Genomic DNA, 24,510 nt, shown 5'->3' on the forward strand with positions numbered 1-24,510 from the left:
AAGGGAAAGGAAGGGGAGGGGAGGGGAGGGAAAAGAAGAGAAGGGAAGGGAAGGGAAAGGAAGAGAAGGGAAAGGAAGGGGAGGGAAAAGAAGGGAGGGAAGGGAAGGGAAAAGAAGAGAAGGGAAGGGAAGAGAAGGGAAAGGAAGAGGAGGGAAAGGAAGGGGAGGGGAGGGGAGGGGAGGGAAAGGAAGGAAAGGGAAGGGAAGGGAAGGGAAAGGAAGGGGAGGGGAGGGGAGGGGAGGGGAGGGAAAGGAAGGAAAGGGAAGGGAAGGGAAGGGAAAAGAAGGGAAGGGAAAGGAAAGGAAGGGAAAGGAAGGGGAGGGAAAGGAAGGGGAGGGGAGGGGAGGGGAGGGGAGGGGAGGGGAGGGGAAGGGAGGAAAGGGAAGGGAAGGGAAGGGAAAGGAAGGGAGGGAAGGGAAGGGAAGGGAAGATTTACTCCAGCAGCTGAGGCCCAAGCAGGGGCTGCCGAGGCACAAGGCCACCTGCCGCAGACACCGTGCACCCAGAGGACGTGGGCCAGGCCCTAAGCACTGTGGTTTAGTTCCTGCCTCTGGGAGGCGGAGGGAGCCGGAACAGCGTCACTTCTGAGGATCCTGCTGTTTTGAACAAATGAAACCAGACCTTGTTTCTTTTCAGTACACTTCTGTTTTAAATGTACTTTGAACTAAAGTACAATATTCCTCCCCCAAAGGCATAAAACCCCAGTGCACATCTCAGTGAATGTCCTAAGCAAACGCCCCCCAGTCACACCTCCCCGCTCCAAGGAGCGCCACTGCCCTCGGTTCCCACACCTCGGGGGTTCCCACACCTCGGGTTCGTTTTCTGCCTGGGTCAAAGGTCGTGTAAATGGAACTCTACAGGTGTTCTGTTCTTGCATTTTGCTACTTTCCCCCAATATTGTCTGTAGGACGCATCCGTAGCGTCTCATTCTTGTTTTGATACAACATTGCATTGTATGAGCACCCTGCCAACTATCCTTTCCCCGGGGGACGGATATTTGGGTTGAGTCCAGGTTTGGACTCTACTGAACACAGGTTCTGTGAACACCTAGCACATGTCTATGGGCGGCGTGTGCATGCAGTTCTGCTCAGTACGAATGCATCATGCAGCGCATGAGAATACCGGACCATAGGTGGGTGTGTCGCCAGCAATAGTGATACTGCCGGTTTTCCCAAGTAGTGGTGCCAACTTAGTAGGCGAAATGATAGAGCGTGAGGGTCTGGATGCTCCCCGCTCCGACCGATGGGCATCATCAGTCTTTCTGGACATTCTGGTGTTGTGTAGTCGTGCTGGGTTGGGTGTCATAGTTTGCATATCCTGATGATTATGAAATTTATGTCCATTGGTCACTTGGCTAATCTCTTTTGTGAAGTGCCTACGGTATAAAAGACTTTGGCCCGTCTGTCTACTGAAGGATCTGCCTTTTTCTTATTGATTTATAGGAATGAAAAAATACATCCTCTGAATGGGAGTCCTTTGTCAGACACGTTGTCAGAAGATTTACCTTCTCTCGGGTCACTTACCTTTTCACTCTCTTAGTGATGTCTTTGCTGAGCAGAAATTCTGAATTCTAGTATAATGCGATTTATTTTTTCTCTTTTTGGGGCTTTTTTGTTGTGTTCAAAATCTTTTTGCCTACTCCAAGGTCATGGAGATTGTTGTCTATGTTTCTTCTAAAATCTTCCGCGATCCGCATCCATCTGGAATTGATTTTTGCATGTGGCGGGAGGCACAGGGTCAATATTTTTTCCATATGGATATTTAATTGACCCGCCTGATTTATTGAAAGGTCCTCTTTCCCCACTGCACTGAGTGTCACCTTTGCCATAAACCAGGGGACTGTGCACGTGTGGGTCTGCTTCAGGCACACGCGCTTGTCTGTTTCTGTCTCTGCTGACAACCCTTTTAGGGAATGCGACAGAACTGTGCTATTCACGAGGTGACTGAGAGTTTATAAAATACTAGTTCAGAGTGTGCTGCAGGTGGTGCTATGCGCCGACGGACCCGGGCTGGGGGCTTGTCTGGAGAACACTCCTTTCTCAGTGCTGTCTGTGATTCCCAGGGCCTACTGCGGCTCATTTGGCCAGAAAGCCATGAAGCTGAATCTGAGTCTGCTTGTGCCTGCAGGGTCCGGGCACGAAAGCCCTCTGGACCCCCAGAGAGAGCCCATGGAGCCTCGGTGGCCTTGAGTGGGGCAAGATCTTTTCTCTGCAGTCATTTCCTTCCCTTCTGCGGTTCACGCTGGACGCCAGAAGCCTGCAGTCTCCTGCTGCAGGTGCGTCTGGGACTGAGAGGTGGGCTCCCCACAGCCGCTCCGCCCCTGAGGCTCTCGGGGTTCACACTTGAGGCCGAGAGGGCGGCAGCCACGCACAGACGCAGGGGAGACTGCTCCAGCAAAGGCGGCTCGTGGGACTCAAAGGAAGGTCATGTGGCTGAAGCAGAGTGAGGACAGGAGAGAACCAGGGGCAATTGGTCAGGCCAGGCCTTGTAGGCTATGGTCCAGAGGTCAGGGGTCATTCTGGTTGTCACAGGAAACCATATGGGAGGGTGATAAGTAGAGGAGGGACCCTCTGGCTTCTGGGGACGAGTTAAGGGGCCCCTTCACTGCACCTCACACCGGGCTTTGGTTAACGAGTTGCTCCCCCATCTTTGGGACTGTAAGCTGCGTGTGGTTAGGATCAAGTCTTTCTAAGGACTGTATCCCTGGCACTCCCATCGGGCCTGGCAGGTGCCCGGTAACTATATGACAAGTGAGCATCAGAGTGCATGCTTATGATCAGAAGTCAATGGACTAGTTGACCTCAAGATCTTCTGTGTCTGTCCATAGATCTAACCCTGTGACAGGTCAGGGAGCATGTGGCCTCTAGGTGGGCATGGAGGAACCTAGCGTGGCTGCAGTGGAGATAATGGGGTGTTGGGATCACAAACATCACCTTGCTCCCCATCACCCTGAACAGACCACTAAGTGAAGAGAGCTCCCGGTGAAGGCCAGGATGCTGGCACCTCCCCTGGCTTCTCTGTGATATCAGTAGGGCTGGGCTTCCCTCTCCCTGAACACCTTCCTACACACAGGGACCCTAGTGAGTTGTGGAGGAATGGAGCTCTTATATGGCTCCACTATTGCAGGAAAGGATCCAGGGGTCTTAGTGGACCACAAGGGTAATATAGCAAGTCAGTTATATAATGCAATTTTTGAAGGGAAAGAAAATGAATAAATAAAATCTATATGTCACCTCGACGTCAGTCCTTATTATAAGAAAGGAATTCAGCCACTGGCTTCATGCCGTATTCTGGGTCCCTTTTTGGTCATTGCATTTTAAAGAGGGATGTGGTAAGCATACCGCAGAGATAATCAAACTGAATTGTATGGCAGAAAACTGTGGAAAAAAACAACTCTGAAGATGAAAAGGCTAAATTGTCATTGTCACATTACATCGCTATGGTTATTATATCTGACATTAGCTTTTCAGGGTCATTTTATCTGTTATTTAATTTGTTGCTCATCACTTGTCCCTTCCTGAATATGAATATTTGCTAGACAATGAGGGCCGACGTCTTCTCCCCTTCCAGGGGCTGGAATGGGCGCCCCGCGCAGGCCTTGCCCCGCCCCTGAGTCTGCGGTACTGAAGCGAAGGCTTTTAGGGATGGCTTTCGGTTTGATTTTGGTTAAGGCAACGTGGGCTAAGTGCCTGCCACTCGGCGATGCTCAGAAAATATGCGTCCTTTCCCCTTTGCGAAGAGCTATTTCTTGCAAAGGAGGGGTGCTTGCTGGAGGGAGGGGCGCCACTTCGTCACGCGCGGCCGGTGTCCTGAGATTCCGGCTGCCCGTGGACCTGGCCGTGGACGTGGATCCGTCTGGACAAGGCGGGGGTTGCTCTGTTCCCGCTCCCGCCTCTCCGGCCTGCTTGCTCCTCTGAGGGGCGCTGGATTTGCCAGTGGGGACCGCACCTCTAGAGTGTCCTGGGGTGGGGTGCCGGTGCGCAAGGGTCCTGCAGCCTCCGGGGCCTCTCTCTGGCCCCCAAAGGCGACGGCTCTCAGCCGAGACAGCCTCTCGTCTCCTAGGGATCACTCTAGAACCGCCAGGTGGGGTGTGGGGGGAACATCCCTGCCCTTTTAGTACGTGGAGTCCGAGAGCAAAGCCTGGGCCGGGCTGGACAGCGACTGCGCGGAGTGATTCCCCCGGGAGTCCTGCTCCCTGGGCGAGCGCACTGGCTCTGGGGGGTCGGGGGCCAGTACATGTTTGGGTTCGCCATAAGGGGACGTGGATTTGAGATCAGTAGCCCTTAAATCGGGATCGACATGCTTGGTTTTGAGTATCCCTGCAGGGGACTATGGGAAGAGCTCACGGTTTTACATATTTATGGGGTCCGTGGGTGTTAACAGCTGTGCCTCATGCTTCCCATGCCAGTGCTTGTTTACTCTTCACCGCACCCCTGCTCAGCAGGGGCCAACGTTAGTCCCATTTTACAGATGAGGAAACAACGGCACAGGAAGGTCAAGTAACTTGCCTGAAGTCACACAGCTAGTAAGTGGGGTGGTTGGGATCTGAACTCACTTGAGATGCTTGCAGAGACTGGAAGGGCCTGGGTGTGTGACCTTGGTTGGCCAGCACGCTGGGATGGGAAGGCTGTGTCTCTAAATAGTCCTGCAGGAGTTACTGCCCTCTGCGTCACGCAAGAAGGCAGAGCAGGAGACTGTAGCCAAGGTGAGGACGCTGTTTTCATCCCAGCCCTGCCGTTCTCGTCTGCGTGGCCCTGAGCAAGCTCCTTGCCCTCTGCGGCTTCTTCTCTTCAAACGAATCCTACAGTCCTGGACCTGCTGCTACCGAAGTGCCTTCCACCTTCGCAAGGTCCCAGGTCCCGCGGGGAGCCCGTGCCTGCCAGGGCCCCTTCCTGGCTCCACACACGATGGGCTCCCCCCTCACCTCCCCAGAGGTCCCCACTCCGCACACCGAGGGCCAGCTCCCACACAGCCAAGCCCTGCACAGGGTGCGGGGTGTGTCCTCAACCAGCCCCCCAACACTTCGTCCTTCCGGAAGTCCTTCTGGGGGCTCTGGGCCCCTGCTTTCTCACTCCTTCTAAGAATTCCTTTCTAAGAAGCCCTTTCTAAGGAGTCCTGTTTTGGTAGGGAGAAAAACCAGTTTCTCCTAAACTGGTTTTGACTTGGATGTCGAGGACAAATCTTACGCGGGCACAATGAGCCATGCGGTCCGGGCTTGTTTTCTGATTGTTACTGTCTAACAGGGATGTACCAAGTCTGGAGGGGCACTTGTGTGCCAGAGGGTGGCATCTGGTGGCCAAGGGTCCAGCAACAGGAGGCCAGAGGTGGCGGCCAGAGAGCTATTTAGAGCGCGGTGCTGTGGCTTCGGCTGAACACCTTTTTGGCGTCTATCTCTGCTTCGACCATGTGGGGGTGGATGTCCACGTTCATTCCCGCGTCCCTGCACAGCTTGAGCAGGGTCCGGATGTTGTTCTTGGACAACCTCAGGTATCTGTGCAAGAGAAAGGCCAAAGAGGTCAGCTGAAGGTGGAGTCACAATAACCTCTAACTTTGTCAGAAACAGCTTGGATTCAAGCAGCAGTAAGTATGGGTCCCCTGCAAGGGACTGGCTCTCCCCGACATTCGTGGAGCTGACAGAGACCTTGGAGGACGGTGGGACACCACAGAGGTGGTGGGAGTTTATATTGGTGGAACTCTTGGAAATGAAGTCCCTCCAAAGGAAAAAAAGGTTCCTTTTCTTTGGACTCAGTACCTCCACTAGGGTTGCCAGCTCATCCCAAGAAAAGTCAACGGAAAGAAAAGCTATATAAATAAAAGATGTTCATTTTGAGATCACAAACAACAGGAAAATAAGCAATTTCATGAACAGAGGAATGGTTAGGCAAATAACTGACCATTATTTCAAGGACTCATAATTAAAATGGCTTTAGGAGAAAGAAGGTGCAACATAGGTGACATCAGGCCGAGTGGGGAGAGAAGCCAGAATGCAGATTATTACGTGCTCCCTCGCTGGGACATGGGCATGACCGGAGACCATTAGGGCCGTGGGGACAACGGCTGAGCGAAGTTGCAGGGATAGAGTGAGCATTTTCTTTCAATAATATCCAAACAATGAAAACCTCAGGCCACTGATTTAAAATGTTAGCTAAAGCCCCATACTCTGATCCATGCTGAAGAACGGCTCCGATCCCTTTTGCACTGTGTGACCCAGACAGTCATGTCCAGGGAGCTCCATGTCCCACATCAGCCCGGACCTCGGTCCCCGCTCTAGTCTGGGGTCGGTCTCCTGCTCAGGCTGCCCGCCGGCTGGTTACTTTCCTACAGGTGATGGGAGCGGGGCTGCGTATTGATGTAACCTGTTTGCTGCCTGCGGGGAACGGCCACCCTTCTCCTCTAAGATCTCCCTAGAGCTTACCTCTGAGCCCTCCCCAGCTCCCACACCCGCGCTACCTTCTCCCTTAGCTCCAGTCACAGTCCGCCCTGTCCCCCCTGACCAGCCCGGCTTCCGAGGGTCTCACACATCTGTACCCGTGGGCACGTCCATTCTGGACTAGTTCACCCTTTTCTTGAATGTTTTTCTAACGGCTTCACATGCCATCTCTCCACACAATTTTTTCCACCTTCTCAGAGGGGAGGAGTCTTGTCCAAATCTTTTTTCTCTCCACCATGGAGGCCAGGTGGGCTGTCGGCTGGCCAGAGTCAATTGGAACCACCTTGTCAATCTGGAAGGCATAGCCCCAAGTCACCCAGCCAGTAAAGGCCATCAGCCCGGGTCTCTGATGACAGCTTCGAACTTGATCAGAAAGGGCTTAGATTTGAGCAGCAGTAAGTATGGGTCTTCCACAAGGGCCTGGCTCTCCCAGACAGTGGTGGAGCCGACAGAGACCTTGTAGCACAGTGGGCCACCGCACAGTGGTGGGGGTTCATATGGGAGCCAGTCAACCGTTCCACCCGTGCACCCTTTGGTCGGCGAGTGAGCAGGGCAGGATTTTGCCCCAGGGCCGTGGATTGCCAGGCGTTTGAGGCTATGTTAAATCTACAGGTGAGCTTGCCGCTGCCACCTTTATAAGGACTACGACTACATTATTCTGTTTTTCCTTTTCCTCTTCTGCTAGTTTCTGAACTTGTCAGTTGCATTTTTACAGTAAAGGATAACACTGGACTAGGGAGAGGGATCTTGGGGGGCTTTTCTTGGAGGGGGGACGAGGCTGTAGAGTGTTGCTGAAAACTAGCAGGTCCTGATAAATAGGACAGAGAGCAAGGAAGAAGGGACACCCTTTGGTAAGAGCAGTAAGGACCAAATGGTTTCACGCCTTGCCCGTGATCCCTTCCAGAGTATAAAACCCCAAACGCACAGCAGGTAGCCACTGGGGGGCGGCTCCCACCACCAGCAGTTCAACACCACGTGTAAGGGACCTCAGGGGCAATTTCCCGTTAAAACAAGGCCACAAACAACTCATTCTCTCCTTTTGTGGACAATAGCCATGTTTCTATTGTGGAACAAATGGAAATACTGGGAGGGTTGTGTAAGTGTCTGAAGGTGGGTGTCCAAATGACATGCCCATTCAGGGGCAGGTCCACTGGCAGGGGAGCTGGAGAGCCAGTGGCTTCAGCCCTGGAGCAGTCCCTGGGGACCCAAGGACAGAGCTCAGCCACACCGAGTGCCCCCTCTAAGGTCTTCAGGCTCAGCCCGGGTGTCCGAGCCGGGGACGCCGCGCCCGCCCACACAGGGCCGCTCACCGGCAGCTCAGCACCTCCTCCGGCTTCAGCATCTTTGCAGACTCAATCTTGAGCTCCGTGCCTTTCTCCATGAGACTCTTGAGCTTGCGTTCGTAAAGGGAGTCGGACGTCTTGGAGGCCCAGTCTCTCAGGAAGTTCCCCCTCCGGGTGCCAAAGACGTTCTCCTGCATGCCGGGATCTAAGGTAACGCTTTGCCGACGGAATGACGTTGGCCGCTGCATGGACTCTAAGGCAATCACATCTTTGATGTCTAACTCTGAAACCGGACAGATGTCACCAGGGAGTTAGATGCTGGGAGAGGTGAGAGATGGGGTAGGCAGGAAGGAGAGGAGGGCTGAGAGGGCCATGAACGACACCTGCTCTGACACACGAGGTCTTGTCAAGCCTTCTGCAGGTTGTCCTTCCTGGCATTTATTTAACTTTAGTCGTCCTTTTCTTCCTCCCTCCGTTCTCCCTGCTTCCCAGCCCTTCCTTTTTCCCCCTTCCTCTTTCCCCTTATTTCAATCTCTCCTCCCTTCCTCCTGGAAAGGAGTTCAGCTAAAGAGAATGAGCCTAGAGGACACAGGGGAAGGTATCAGAGGAGAAAAACTTTGAGCTGGGTTTTAAAGGACAGATTGTTTATTAGTGAGAAAAGGAGGAGAGGACTGTAGGCTGCGGAACTGCACGCACAAGGCGCCAATGCATGCAGTGAAACGGGATGTCGGCCCTGACCCCGGCACTGGGCTTGCGCTGATTGCAATACTGGTAGGGCTGGAGCTTGGAGCCTGAATTTTTTCTTCTTGTTAAATTTCCTTCTAAGTATTTTACATATTTTTACCTATGAGAATGGAATACTTTCTACTTACTTCCATTTCTAACTGGTATGACTAATACCGAGAAAAGTCTATTGGTTTTTAAAACTGTATTTGTCCGGTATACCAACAATCATAGCAAATTTTATTAATTTTTAGCTAGAATTTCTTGAGTTTTGCAAATATTCATCATATCAGGGAAAAAATATCTTCCTTTTAATATTTATAAATAATATATATTCTTCTTGACACATTGCATTTTCCTTGTTTCTTTGCCTTCCCTTTTGTTTTCAATCTTTCTGTATCACCTGGTTTTAAGTGTGTATCTAGATTTTGATTTCTAACCCAATTATTTCCTAATCTGGCATCTCTGCTCTCTTCTGGAGTATTTTCTGCAGTTGAAAGGTTACATAGCTGACACAGTCCCTAAATATTTCCAAATCTGCAAATATCAGTCATTCACCCCGATAGTGACTTACATGTGGGCTGGTGACAGGATTATGAGGTTGTAGGTCTCTACTCTCAGTAGTCTGTATGTGCCATTTGACTTCCGGATGATAGAATTGGTAGACTAAAACAGCTATTATAGATATACTCCATTATGTTCACCAAGGCATGAGCACATTAAGGAGAGACACAGAAGATTAAAAATGACCCAAATTGAAGTTATAGAAATGAAAACGTCGATGTTTGATAAGAAAATTCTATGGGGTGTGATTAACAGCAGATTAGGCATTAGAGAAGAAAAGATTACTGAACTTGAAGACATAGCAACAGAAATTATACAAAATGAAACACAAAGAGAAAAGACTGAAAGTTTTTTAAAAACCCAGTGAGTTGTAGAACTTTAAAGATGTGTAACTGTCATGCCTGAAGGAGAGGGGAGAAAATGGAGGAGTGAAAAAAATTTGAAGAAATAATGGTAGAAAAATTCCCCTATGTTATAAAAAACTATAAGCTGAGAATCTCAACAAACCCCAAACACAAGAAACATGGAGCAAACAACATTAAGGCACATCATAATCAAATTGCTTAAAAAGAAAATCTTAAAAGAAGCCAGAGAAAAAAGACACATTAAAGAGGAACAAAGATTAGGATGATAGCCCGCTTCCCATCGGAAACAATGCAAGCTAGGAGACAGGGAGCACGACTTTAAAGAAGAAAGGCTGTCAACCTACAAGTCTACACTCAGCAAAATTATCTTTCAGAAACAAAAGTGAAATAAAGACCTTTTTGGTAGCTATAAGAATTTATTACCAACAAGCCCACATCACAAATTATGTTAAAGGGAGACCTTCAGGTGCAAGAAAAATGACTCCAGACAGAAATCTGGCTCTATGCGCAGGCACAACGTGCACTGGAAATGTTTCATATATGGATAAACATAAACATCTCTTTAAAATGTAGTTGTGGAAGGGAAAAATAATAAGACTCTATTGTGGAGTTTATAACTCATGGAAAAATCTACTCTGTGGCAACAACATCATGGAGGCTGGGGCAGGAGAAGCAGCATAGTCTTGTAAGTTTCTTACGCTTTACAGGAAGTGAAGGGAGACTGTGACGATTTAAAGATGTGTGCTGCGCACTCCAACACAATCACTAAAATAACGCACAGACAGTCATAGCTAAGAAGCTGACAAAAAGGATGAAATGGAGTCCTAAGTAATCCTTATTCTAAAAGAAGGCAGAAAAAGAAGAAGGAGAGAGCAAAGGACAGATGGAACAAACTAGAAACAAATATCAAGATAGTAGATTTAAACTCAATCACGCTGTACTAACATTCAGTGTAAATGGTCTAAATCTCTTAATTAGAAGGCTGAAATTGTCATTGGGTAAGACCAATCATAATCATATGGTACCTACAAGAACCTCTATTTATCTTTATTTTTTCATTTTATATTTATATTTTAGATTTATTGAGGTATAGTTGAAAAATAAAATTATATATATTTAAGGTATACAAGGTGGTGATTTAGTAAATGTACACATTATGAAATTATCACTACAATATGTTAGTTAACATGTCCATTACCCTTGTGTGTGTGTAGTGAGAACAATTAAGATCTACTTTCTTAGCAAATTTCAAGTATATAATACAGCATTATTAACTATAGCCACCATGCTGTACATTGGATCTCCAGAACTTACTCATTTTATAACTGAATATTTATGCTTTTTGACCAACATTTCCCTATTTCTCCCACCCCAGCCCTGGCAACCATTCTACTCCACTTTCATGAGTTCAACTTTTTACATTCTGCATATATGAGAACATACAATAGTTGTCTTTCTCTATCTGGGTTATTTTAGTCAACATGGTGGCTTCTAGGTACATCTATGTTGTTGTAAATGGCAGGATTTCCTTCCTTTTTTATGGCTGGATAATATTCCATTGTGTATATATATGCCACACTTTCCTTATCCATTCATCCATCAGTAACCACTTAGGTCGTTTCCATGTCTTGGTTATTGTGACTAATGCTGCAATGAACATGGGTGTGAAGATATCTCTTTGAGGTATTGGTTTTGTCTCCTTCAGATATACACTCAGAAGTAGAATTGCTGGATCATATAAAAGTTCTATTTTTAAGTTTTTAAGGAATTTTCATACTGTTTTCCAGAATGTCTATACCAATGTACATTCCCACCAACAGTGCACACAGAGTTCCCTTTTCTCCACATTCTAGCCAATACTTATTACCTCTCGTCTTGTTGGTAATAGCCATTCTAACAGGTGTGAGATAATATCTTACTGTGGTTTTGATTTGCATTTCTCTCATGATTAGTGAAGTTGAACACCTTTTCATGTACCTGTTGGCCATTTGTATGTCTTCTTTGGAAAAATGTCTTTTCAGGTCCTTTGTTCATTTTTAAATCAGATTTTTTTTGCTTAATTTTATGAATTCTTTTTATATTTTGGATATTAACCCCTTATTAGATATATGGTTTACAAATATTTTCTCTCAATCTTTGGTTGCCTTTTTATTTTGATTGTTTCCTTTGCTGTGCAGAAGATTTTTACATCTATGTTCATAAGGGATATTGGTCTGTAGTTTTCTTTTTTGTTGTATCATTTCCTGATTTTGGTATCAGGGTGATACTGGTTTCATAGAATGAGTTAGGGAGGGTTCCCTCCTTCTCAATGTTATGGAATAATTTTTGTAGCATAAGTACCAGTTCTTCTTTGTGGGTTTGGTAGAATTTAGCTGTGACTCCATCTGGCCCAGGGCTTTTTTTATTGGTAGATTTTTATTACTGTGTTGATCTTATTGTTCATTATTGGTCTTTTGGGATTTATATTTCTTCCTGATTCAGGCTTGGAAGGTTGTGTATTTCCAGGAATTTGTGCATTTCCTCTACATTTTCTAGTTTGTGTAAAGATTTCCATAGTGTTCACAGATGATATTTTGTATTTCTGTGGTATCAGTTGCAATGTCTCCTTTTTCATTTCTGATTGAGCTTATTTGGGTTCTTTCTCTCTTATTGCTGGTTAACCTAGCTAGTGATCTATGGATTTTGTTTATTTCTTCAAAGAAAAGGTTTTGTTTCATTGACATTTTGTATTGTCTTTTTGGTTTCCATTTTGTTTAGTTTGCTCTGAGCTTTGTTACTTCTTTTCTTCTGCTGGCTTTGGGTTTGATTTGCTTTTCTTTTTCTAGCTCCTCAAGATGTGATGTTAGGTTGTTAATTTGTGCTCTTTTTGTCTTTTCATGTAGACATTTAAGGCTATCAGTTTTCCCCTTAGGACTGCAAAAGGATCGTTCAGCAGCAGGTTGTTTAATTTCCATGACTTTGTGTAGATTTGAGTGTTTCTTTTAGATTGATTTCTAGTTTTATTCCACTGTGCTCTGCGAAGATGCATGGTATGATTTTCACTTTGTTGAATTTGCTAAGACTTGTTTTATGGCCTAATATATGCGCAATCCTGGAAAATGTCCCATGTGCCGATGAGAAGAATGTATCTTCAGTAGTTTGGGGTAGAATGTTCTGTAAATGTGTGTTAGGGCCATTTTTTCTAGAGTCCTGTTTAAGCCCTGTGTTTCTTTATTGATTTTCTTCTTCAATGATCTATCCAGTTCTGTCAGTGGGGTGTTGAAGTCCATAGCAATTATGATGCTGCTGTTTATTTCTTTGCTTAGATCTAGTAGAATCTGCGTTATAAAACTGCGAGCTTCTGTGTTAGGTGCATATATACTTAGGATTACTATGTCTTCTTGTTGAATTGCTCCCTTTACCATCATATAATTATCATCTTTGTCTTTTTTTTTTTTTTTTACCATTGTTGATTTAAAGTCTATTTTATCTGATATGGGAATGGCTATACCTGCTCACTTTTGGTTTCCATTTGCATGGAATATTTTTTCCATCACTTTACCTTGAGTCTGTGTGAGTCCTTGTGAGTTAGATACATTTCTTGGAGACAGCATATACTTGGGGTGTGTTTTTTCATCCATTCAGCCAGTCTATGTCTTTGAAGTAGAGCATTAAGACCATTTATGTTCAGTGTTGGTATGTGGGATACTGTCCTGTTCATCATGTTGGATGATATCTTATCGCTTTGTTTTCTCGCTTGTGCTATTGCTTTATTAGAGCTGTGAGTTTTAACTTTCAGGTGTTTTTACACTGGTGGGTGTCTAATGTGCTGCTCCATGTATAATGCAGTTCTCAGCATTTCCTGTAGGGCAGGTCTAGTCGTGACAAATTCTCTTAGTGTTTCCTTGTCTGGAAAAGTTTTTATTTCTACATCATTTTTGAAACTTAGTTTTGCAGGATACAAAATTCTTGGTTGGCAGTTGTTTTGTTTAAGAGGATGGAAAATGGGGCCCCAGTCCCTTCTGGCTTGTCAGGTCTCTGCTGAGAAGTCTGCTATTAGCCTGATGGGTTTTCCTTTGTAGATTAGTTGTTGCTTTCATCTTGCAGCTTGTAGAATTTTCTCCTTCATTTTGACTTTGGCCAGGTTGGTGACTATGTGTCTTGAAGATATCTTGTTTGCTATGAATCTTCCTGGTACTTGATGACCATCTTATATCTGGATAGCTGAATCTCTGGAGATACCAGGGAAGTTTTCCTCAATAATTTCCTTAAATAGGTTTTACATGCTTTTTGCTTTTTCTTCTTCTCCCTCAGGGATGCATATAATTCATATATTGGTCCACTTTGCATAGTTTTCATAGTTCTCTGAGTGATTGTTAATGCTTCTTTATTTTGTTTCTGCATCTTTGACTGACTGGGTTAGTTTGAAAGCCTTGTCTTCAATCTCCGAAATTCTCTCTTCTTGGTGTAGCCTGTTGTTGAAGCTTTGTGCTGTATTTTGAAATAACCTAACTGACTCATTTCTTTAAGTTCTGTTATATCTTTTCTTATGTTGTCTATCTCTTCAGTGAGTTTTTAATTTTTTTCATTCATGTCTTGGAAAATTTTTTTTGGCTTCTTTGTGTTGGTTTTCAACTTTCCCTTCAATCCCATTCATCTTATTTGCCATCCATATTTGGAATTCCATCTCTAACATTTTGACAATTTCCTTTTGGTTGGAGTCCATTGCTTGAGACCTATTATGAACTTTTGGGGGTGTCAAAACAGCTTGTTTTTTTATGTTGCCAGAGTTCTTATTCTGGTTCCTTCTCATCTGAAATTTCTTCTCTCAGCTCGAGACAGGTAAGCTTGCAGTGCACCTGTTCTCCTCTGCTGGGAACTCTCCTACTCAGTGGCGGGAAGGAGAGGTCTCTGGATGGCGCATTTGCATGCTACTTTGGAGGACTGACCTGGCACAAGACGGGCAGATGCACTGTGAGTGTTTAACACTGCTGCTGTCCTGCATATCCTGACTCACTGTTCCCCTGTGGGTGTCACTGGTGGTCCCTGTGTTACAGAATGAGTTCGGTTAGGCGTGGCGATTGTCAGCCCAAGCTGGCCTGAGCTGCTCCACTCAGATCTGCAGGCAGCAGCATTTGTCCCCTGTGTGGCTTGAGTGTAGCCCTGCCCACGTCCTGTAGTGGCAGCAATTGAGGGCCTCCCATGGGATGCCAGCTTGAGCACAACTCTGGCCACAACTCTGGCCGTTTTGTTTGATGGTTTGAAATCAGGAAATGTTATGCTTCTAACTTTGTCCTTTCTTAAGATTGCTTTTGCTATTCGAGATCTTTTGTGGTTCCATATGAATTTTAGGATTGCTTTATTCTATTTCTGTGAAGAAATGCCACTGGGATGTTAATTGGCATTGCACTGAATCTATAGATTGCTTTGGGTAGAATGACATTTTGACAATATTAATTGTCCCAATCCATGAACATGGGATATCTTTCCATTTATTTTTGTCTCCTTCAGTTTCTTCCATCAATGTACAGATATTTTACGTTCTTGGTTAAATTTATTCCTAAGTATTAATGTTTCTGATGCTATTGTAAATAGAACTGTTTTCTTTATTTCTTTTTCAGATAGTTTGTTGTTCTCATAAAGAAACTGAACTGATTTTTATATGTTGGTTTTGTATCTTGCAATTTTAATAAATTTGTTTGTTAATTCTAATAATTTTTTACTAGTGTCTTTAGGATATTCTCTATATAAGAACATGCATTCTACAAAGAGAATTTTACTTTTCCTTTTTCAGTTTGGATGCCTTTTATTTCTTGCCTAATTTCTCTGGCAAGGACTTCCAGTACTATGTGGAATAGAAGTGGTAAGAGTGGGCGACCCTGTCTTGTTCCTATATTAGAGAAAAAGCTTTTAGTTTTACACCATTAAATATGATGTTAACCATCAGCCTGTTATATATGGGCTTTATCATTCCTTCTGTACTCCATTTATTGAGAGTCTTTATCATGAAAAGATGTTAAATTTTGTCAAATGCTTTTTCTGCATCTATTTGGATGATCATATTATTTTATACTTCATTCTGTTAATGTGGGGTATCACATATATTAATTTGCATTTGTTGAACTGTCCTTGCATACCAGGGATAAATCCCACTTGATCATGGTATATGATCATTTTAATGTGGTGTTGCATTCAGCTTACTAGTATTTTGTTGAAAAAATTTTCATCTATGTTCATCAGGGATATTGGCCTGCAATTTTCATTTCTTGTGGCATCTTTATGTGGCTTTGGTATCAGGATAATTCTGGCCTTGTAAGAGGAGTTTGGAAATATCCCCACCTCTTCATTTTTTTGGAAGAGTTTGAGACATATTTGTATTAATTCTTCTTTAAATGTTTGGTAGAATTCACCAGTGAAGCCAGCATGTCATTTCTTTGTTGGGACGTTTTTGATTACTGATTCAATTTTCTCACTTGTAACTGGTCTGCTCAGGTTTCCTATTTCTTCATGGTTCAATCTTGGTAGGTTGTATATATCTAGGAATTTATACATTTCTTCTAGTTTATTCAATTTGTTGGTGCATAATTGTTTGTAGTAGTTTCTTATGATCCTTCGTACTTCTGTGGTAGCAGTTGAAATACCTCCCCTTTCATCTATAATTTTATTTATTTGAGTCCTTTATCTTTTTTCTTGGTTTGTCAATTTTGTTTATTTCTTCAAAAAAACAATTCTTAATTTCATTGATCTTTTCTATTGTTTTCCTAGCCTCTATTTCATTTATTTCTGCTCCAGTCTTTATTATTTCCTTCATTCTGCTACCTTTGAGCTTAGTTTTTGTTGTTGTTGTTGTTTTAGTTCCTTGAGGTGTAAAGTGATGCTATTTGAGATACTTTGTTTTCTTAAGGTAGGCATTTTCCTCTTAGCATTGCCTTTGCTTCATCTCTTAAGTTTTGGCATGGTGTATTTCCATTTTTGTTTGTCTCAATGTATTTTTTTATTTCCCTTTTGATATATTCTTTGACACATTGGTTTTTCAGGAGTGCGTTGGTTAATTTCCATGTATTTTTGAATTTTCCAATTTTCTCCTATTATTGATATATAATTTCACACCATTGTGTCAGAAAATATACTTGATATGATTTCAGTGTTCTTGAATTTGTTAAGACTTGCTTTGTGGCCCACCATATGATCTATCCTAGAGAATGTTCCATATGCACTTAGGAAGAATGTGTATTCTGGTGGAATGCTGTGCATGTATCTGTTAAGTCCATTTGGTCTATGGTGTTGTTCAAATTCACTGTTTCCTTATTGATTTTCTGTTTAGATGCTGAGAATGGGGTATTAAAGTCCCCTACTATTATTGCATTGCTATTTATTTTTTCCTTTCAATTCTGTTAAGATTTTCTTTATATATTTAGGTGCTCTGATGTTGAGTGTAAATGCTTATAATTGTTTTGTCTTCTTGACATATTGACCCCTTATCATTATATGATGATATTCTTTTTTTCTTGTGATAGTTTTTGACTTAAAGACTATTTTATTTGATATAAGTATGGCTAGCCACTGCTGCTCTCTTTTGGTTACCACTTTCATGAGATATCTGTTCTCATCCCTTCACTTTCAATTTATGTGTGTCCTTAAAGCTAAAGTGAGTCTTTCTTGGGCAGCATATAGTTGGATCTTATTTTTTTTATCCATTCAACCACTCTATGTCTTTCAATTGGAGAATTTAATCCATTTATATTTAAATTGATTATTAATAGGTAAGGCCTCATGAATCTGGATGCCCATATATCTCCCCAAATTTGGGAACTTTTCAGCCATTATTTCTTCCAATAGACCTTCTGTCTCTTTCTTTCTCTCTTCTCCTTTTTGGACTCCTATGATACATATTATTTGACTTGATGGTGTCCCATAAGTCCTGTAGGCTTTATTTATTATTTTTCATTCTTTTTCCTTTTTGCTTTTCTGACTGGATAATTTCAAATGACATGTCTTTGAATTCACTGACTCTTCTGTTTGATTGAGTCTGCTATTGAAGCACTCTATTCAAATTTTCAATTCAGAAATTGTATTCTTCAGCTCTAGGATTTCTGTTTTTTATGGTTTATATTTCTTTATTGAACTCATTTTGTTCAAGTATTGTTTTCCTCTTTCATTCAGTTTTCTATCTGTTTTCTTGTAGTTCACTGAACTTCTCTAAGAGAATTAATCTAAATGCTCTGTTAGTCAGTTCATAGATCTGCTTTTCTTCAGGGTAAGTTATTGGAGCTTTAATAATTTCCTTTGTGGAGTTATGAAGAAACTCACTTTAAGTATAAAAACACAAATAATTGAGAAATGCCAATGTGGCAGCCATAGAGGCTAGAAGCTGTTGGAAGTTCTTATAGTGGAAGAGGATCAGGGATTAAGCTAAGATAGTGCTAATGGAAGTGGACAGGAAGAGAAAGATTAAAGATATTAAGGAGGTAGAAGCTACAGGACCTGGTAACTGGTCATAAAGCGTATGAGAGAGGTGATAGGATAGACTCTGGCTTCCAACTTGGACCACCATGTTGGGAAAGTGCCATTCCCTGAGATGGTGCATATAATGGGAAGTATACAGGGTTAGCAGTGCCTGTGGCAATCCAAGCTAACATTGTGTGTGGGGTATGTAACTGTCTCCATGTCCCTCCTAAGAGCTGCTTTCTCTTGAACTTGTCTCCTAATCCAGATCTGCCCACTCCTTTTAGGCTGTTTGTCACCCTGCATAGGAAGCCCTCCTTACTATACCCAGGTTCAGCCCTGACTTAGTCCTGGGTACCACACCTGGATGCCCCAGGTGGCTCCTAGATGCCTGAACACCTATTGTACTTGGGCTGGTCCATTTTCTGCTCCCCACTGACCACTGGTTGTACTACATTATGAGAGACCCAGCTTCTCTACATTGGATCAGGGTGGGTTTGACTTGGATGGTAGGGAGGAGAAGGGAAGTGCAGAGGACCAAAGGGCTGGCAAGCCAGCCTGCCCTGCTGGCATCTTTGTGTAGCCAGATGAAAGTAGTTATTTAATCAGCTGGTATGAGTTTCTTTTAGGGAAGGAGCTGACTTTGTTTAGGAAAATATCTTGATAGGCTACTTTGGGTACAGAACAAGAAAAATGAAATAGAATTCTTTCCAAGTAAAAAGCCAATGGGAATGCGTGGGGTAGAGAAGGCAGAGGTGGGAGGAGAGGGGAGAGGAGAGAGAGAGAATGAGGGAGAACTGAGAAAGACCAGGGCCAGGATGAGGCAAGTAAGGTGCCCAGGGGCAAAATTTAAGGAGGTGGTCACTCTCAGGCCTATGCAAGTGCAGGGTCGGTACCTGAGAGTGAGCGCCTCCTTAAATTTTGCACCGTAGGTTCTTGGCTTGTCTCACCCTAATCCTAGTCTTGGAATTGAGAACAACATCAGGAGGACACTCCCTGCTGGGAAATGTAGCCAGGGAAAAGTCTTCTGGTGGTAGAGGACAAAGGATTTTGAAGAACAAGGGGGTGTCACAATCAGCCTCTAATTTGTTTGCTGTGTAATTCCATGATGTAATTCTTGCCTTCCGTTGCCCTCAAACCTTCAGTAAAATCAGCTTATACACAAAGGCTTCACGTGAGAGGTCTGGAGAGAAATCAAGGAAACAGGGCTATGCTTTGTGTGGGTGGGCATGGAGCAGGGAGAAGACGACATCCATTGGACGCAAGATTTACAGAAGCTTAAGGGCCCAGCAGGACCAAGACTTTGGAGCCAGACATGACACTGGGGGTCACAGCAAACTTGGGAAAGGTATAGAGCTTCCTATGGGGCAGAAGCCAATCTATATAATTTTATCCTTTAAATACACTTTTTATATTTTGGAATAATTATGGATTTATGGAAAAGTTGCAAAGAAAATAAAGAGGGTTCCTGTATACCTTTCACCCGGTTCTCCTGAATGTTAATATCCAGTTTCTCCAAATGTTAGCATCCTGTATAATCATGGTCCAAGTGTCAAAACTAAGAAATCAACATTGGCACATTACAGAACTTTTTTTGGATCTCACCAGTTTTTCTACTAAAGAGCTGTTTTAGGATTTAATCCACACTGCATTTAAAGCCAATTGCATTTAAATCTGACAGGCAAATGACTATAGTTCGGTTATAATGACTTTGGTATATTATTTAATAAGTGAAAAGGAAAAAAGAAGGATTTTTGTTGAGTACCATAGGGGCAATTTTATATGGAAGAGCTGGCAGCTCCTGCTCGAAGGCTCTTGCCCACTTTGCCCTTGGGCTAACTGGAATCCTGTCCAGATTTCTCTTGGACCATACCCCTCTGTCCCAAGAGGCCAAGGAATGCATATGGCAGAGCCCACCTGAAATTTTTGCAAAATCTTTACTTAGAAATAGCCGCTCACAGTTATTGAGCACTTCCTCTGGGTCAGGAGAGGTGCTTTACATGCAGCCTTTTGCTATTACTAAAACCTCACAACTGCATGATGAGGCAGGTAATGCTATTATCGTTCCACTTGACAGATGAGAAAACTGGACCCCAGAGATGGAGTGACTTGCCCAGCGTTGTACAATTCTGAGTCCCTTGCAGAGCGGTGAAGCCAGGATCAGAGCCCAGGTCGCCTCTGGGTTTGAGGATCTGGCACAACCTAAGCCTGCCCCTTTCTAGGTGTGAGCAACTCCTGGCAGCAGGTGTGGTACCTTCTGTAATTGACATTGTCACAGCACCTAAGTTAGTTACACATTTTGGAACTCATGAGGTTGATTTCACCAGAATGGCGTCGGGAACCTGGGATGCATTATGCTGGCTTCCTGAGAACAGAACACCCAGGGGCAGGCAGAACCTTGACAGCTCCTCTCCGGGTGTCACCCAGCTTGCCAAGTGGGACCCCTAGTGTCATCCCTTAAGAGCCTCCCCGCTGTGGGTTTCTGAATCCTGTGTGCACAGTGGCTGTGTGCATGTGGATGCTGCTGCCCTAGGAACAGTGTGGGCTTTGGTCCCTCTGAGAGGAGGGGATTATGGGGGATGACTCTAGTGTCCCTGGGCCGATGCTTTTCCCTTACCAGATTTCCTGGGGTCATCCTTGGTGTAGTTGCCAGGGACTATGCTGTAGTGTTTTGCCTTTTGCTTCAGTCCATGGACCCTTCGGGACATGACGGGGTCCCCTTCCTTACTGGAGCTTTGCCCTGAGGCCTTGGAGGGAGCAGGAGAGAAGTTACATCCTGGAGACAGGATCCGAATACGCCTCCCCAACCCCAAACGGAGTGATTTCGGGGGTTTGCTGAAAGACAGGCAAAGGTGACAAAGGAAGGACCAGCCTGGGCCCCGGGAGAGGCTGGTGGGGCAGGGCGGTCAGGGTCAGGCAGACAGTGCTTGCTAAGGCCCCATGTCGTCCCTCCCATCTCAGAGGGAGGCCGCGATGGCCCCGGAGGCGCAGCCCTTGGAGACTGTGACTGCCAGGCTCCCACCCTCGCTGGGCCACGGGGCTGTCATCTTTCAGATGGCATTCCTGAGCAGTCTGGGGGAGAGAGGCGGGCAGGAAGAGAGGCGGCACTCCGAGGCAGGGTGCAGGCTTTGCTGGGACTGGACAGGCGGGGGCGGGGCGTGCCGGTGTCACCGTGGCAGGAGTGGATTGCAGAGTCTTCCCTGTTAGAAAGCAGCCAGACCGCACACAGGAGAGGCGCGGTCACCTCTCCTCAGCGCGGAGCACCGAGTGGGGCGCGCCTGGGGCCGGGAGGGGCCGTTACCTGGCTCTTTCCCTGTGTCTTCAGGATGCCTTTGACTTGCTTCGCTTCCTTCTTCTCACCTGAACTAGGGACCGTCACAACCTTGCTCTTCTGCTGCTGCAAAGACAAGGGAGAAGAGCCTTGCAGCCACCCCAGTGGGGATAGTACCTCCTCTGTCCCCACCGAGAAGAAGGCTCCTGTCCCCTCACTGTGCCTCTGCCTCCAGACATGCCCTGGTGTCCATGTCACTGTCCCCAGAACGACCTTCTAAACCTCAGGTCTGGTCTTGTCCCTCTCCACTTCAGGGTTCATCACGGGCTACCCGTCACCCTCCATGTAAAGGTCCCCTCCCCCGTCCCCAATCTGGAATTCCCTTTGCCCTAAGTGGCCTTTCTAGCTGGAACTTCTCTGTCCTGGCCTCCAGTCTGGAGCCCCAGGAAGGCTGCCCTGTCTTTGAGCAAATCCTGCTGATTCAGACCCTGGGACTTTGCCCAGCCCCCACTCTCCCTCTGCCCCAGAGCCCCTTCCTCTCCTCACCCCTGCCCACCCACCCTGTCTTCCCGCAGTGGTCATCACACCTGAGCCTGCCTTGCCCTTTCCCCAGGTTCTCCTCGCGCCCTGTCCAGGAGCTGAGCACACCCTGCCCTGAACTGAGCTCCTTGTGCCTGGCATGTTCCTGGCCTGCCAGCTCCCACAGTGGCGGCAGGGAAGGCGGAGTCACTGGAAATCTCCAGGGTCCTGGGAGGGAGGAGCCCAGCAGGGGTGTGGAAAGGGTGCCCACCCAGGAAGCAGCGTGCCAGTCAAGAGGGGTGGGGGTGGGGCTGCTGCAGCGTCATGGGCAGCACTAAGTGACCGGCTCCCTCTGCCACGTGCTGCCTGCGGCTGGGACGGTGGCTCAGGCTGGAGTTCGGCTCAGACTGCCTGGGTCAGATTCCTGCCCTGTCGGGTGCCGAGTGGCTGCGTGACCTTGGCAAGGCACTCTCTTTCTGCGGCTTGGTTTCCTTACCGGAAAGAGGAGGATAATAGTAAGGTCTACCCCCGTAGGCTGCTGGGAGACATAAATGAATCCCTGCGTGTGGGTGTGAGGCTGTTCCTGAAGGCCGTGGCGGAGGGGGCGCTTTGAGAAGCCGGTGGGTGTGGGATGAAGCTGCTTTCTAAGGAAGGTGCTACTGATTAACTTTGGGGTTTTGTTGGGCTTAGTGGGGAAACGGGGTGCAAATTGGGGCCAGGACTGAATTTTGGGGCCAAGAGGAGAGAGCCGGCCATCTTCTCCAGGGTGGCCCCCACCCCCAGCCCCACACGGTCCTCAGCCTCCCCAGAGGAGTCACCCGAGAGCGCCCCCAAACCCCCATGTGGGGGAAGCACAGTGGAATGGAATTCGCATGAGGATGTCTCAGACCAAAGGACACTGCAACCGTCACTGACTCAGTGGCCTCTGTGGCCAAGACTTTGGTCCTCAGGGTCCTTCCCTGATGCCAGATGGATCCCAAGGGGCAGCGCCAAAAGCCGTGTACAGTGGGGAAGAGCCTGGTGGCCAGGCCTGACCCCAGAGAGAAGAGAGGGGGCTGCAGGGGGCCCTGACCCAGGCCGATGCCCCCTCGGCCTTCTTGCCTGCGGGTTCCCTGCCTCCTGCTGCCGTCTGAGACCTGCCACGGAGCGTCACCCTCTTTCTTAAGAGCTTCTTTAAAACTCCAGATGCTAATGGTGCTTGAGAGTTTAATCATATTTTCAGTGTAAAATTGTCCCCTCTCTGGGCCCCAAATTATTTACGATAAAAGCCACATGTAAGGTAAAGCTGTTGAAACATTATTAGGATAGAATCCTAGTGGAAGGAGACAGAACGGAATATATTAACCATGGAAGTGAATATAATTTCTGTGATGATTGAGTTCTGAAGGCCCCGCAGTCAAGCGCCCCTGCCCAGGTCGGGGCAGGGAGTAGCCTTCTGTCAATCCCGGCACCTTGCAGGGGAATGTGGTCCTCAGATGTGTTTTAGGGTGTCTGATGGAATTGGCAGTCTAGATCTTTCTTACCATGAGTGAGAGCAAGACCTTAAACAGAAAGGGATCTTTCCTGAAAGGCAGGGTGCTGGCCTGGCTAAAGCAGGGAACGGGGGCGGTTCTGGGGGGCTGGCTTCCCAAAGCCCGTGGGCTGGGAATTGGGCAAGTCTGAGCCCTGGCTCTGCCCTTTATTATTCTAACTCTGGGACCTCAAGAAGAGGACTTCCCTTCACCCCCAGCTTCCTTATCCTTCAGCCAGGGATCATGATGGCACCACGTTCGGCCTGGCTGGGCGCAGGTGGTGGGATGGCCCGTGCGGTACCGGGCGTGGGCGGGGTCTGGCTCACAGCCATCAAAGCCAGCTGTAGGACGAGCAGCGTGGTGAGTGTCGCCACTGGCCACGCATCGTGCTCTGGCGTTGGGGCCACACATCGTGCTCTGGGGTTGGGGCCACGCATCATGCTCTGGGGTTGGGGCATTCGAGATCAGGTTGTTTCCTCTGCAGAGGACACACGGTTCCAAGGACATGGCTTGGTTCTCCATGGGTGATTGGCCAAGGGGGGGGGCTCTGGGGAAAACTGAGGCACATTTCGTTGTTTTTTGGAGAAAGAAGAAAGGGCAGGATAGAGCCACCTCCGGCGCAGGGCAGAAAGGAGGAGGTATGTTAGCAGGAGTCCCAGTGGGGGTGATGGCAGTGGGGAAGGGAATGCCCTTTGACCCTGGCCCTAGGAGGGAAGTGGCTGGAGACAGTGGGAACGATCCCACTCTGCCAACATGGAGACCCAGAAGCCACTGTCCCTTGACCCTTCTTGAATCCTGACCAAGACTAACATCCTGACCAAGACTAAACTTTAGTCAGCTTTCTTCCTGACAGCAGGCCCCTGACCTCCTTTGTCTTAGAGCATTTGCTTTAGAAAACTTGCACTTGTAAATCCTCTCTCTGCCCCTTTGAGATGTAAATCTTCTTTCTCCTCTTGCCAGTTTTACAACCCTGGAGTATGTTTCTCAAGGAAGCCATCCCCTTCAAATACAACCACGACCACGGAAAGATTAGACCCCTGTCCCTCACTCAGCCAGGTGTGGGGGCGGGGCCAGCCACGGGCGATTAGCAGGCACAGCGCACCTGATCCTGCTAACCAGCTCCTCTGACTTCCTTGGCATTTCCCCACTAGCTCACCCCAGTGGCCAGTAACCCTCCCACCTCTTGTTTCGGGAGGGTCAAGCTCTCTCTCCCCGATGGCAGCAGTCCTGACTAAGGTCTTCCGGCAGCGTGGCCTTGGCAGTACCCACTTGGAAAAGCTGCTTCGTCTTCCCCTTCCTCCGCTCCAGCCACTCTAACACGCGGGTGAGGTCAGACATGCGCCTCTCCTCGGCGGTCCTCCACATGGACTTCCTCTCTGTGGGCATTAAATCCTTCAGGTCCTCCGGTCGCTCTGACAT

The 24,510-nt window shown here is 46.6% G+C and overlaps 1 protein-coding gene across 1 annotated transcript; it reads right to left on the minus strand.

The window, feature by feature from the left end:
* Positions 1–5,344: 5,344 nt before the first annotated feature.
* On the minus strand, positions 5,345–24,510 carry C23H16orf78 (chromosome 23 C16orf78 homolog). Its single transcript, XM_069456426.1, has 5 exons — positions 24,361–24,510; positions 21,092–21,187; positions 20,408–20,537; positions 7,742–7,997; positions 5,345–5,492 (listed from the first exon to the last, which is right to left on the minus strand). The coding sequence occupies exons 1-5, from the start codon at positions 24,508–24,510 to the stop codon at positions 5,345–5,347; spliced, it is 780 nt and encodes a 259-aa protein (XP_069312527.1).

Source organism: Eulemur rufifrons, chromosome 23 (genome assembly GCF_041146395.1).
Source record: "Eulemur rufifrons isolate Redbay chromosome 23, OSU_ERuf_1, whole genome shotgun sequence".
NCBI lineage: Eukaryota > Metazoa > Chordata > Mammalia > Primates > Lemuridae > Eulemur > Eulemur rufifrons.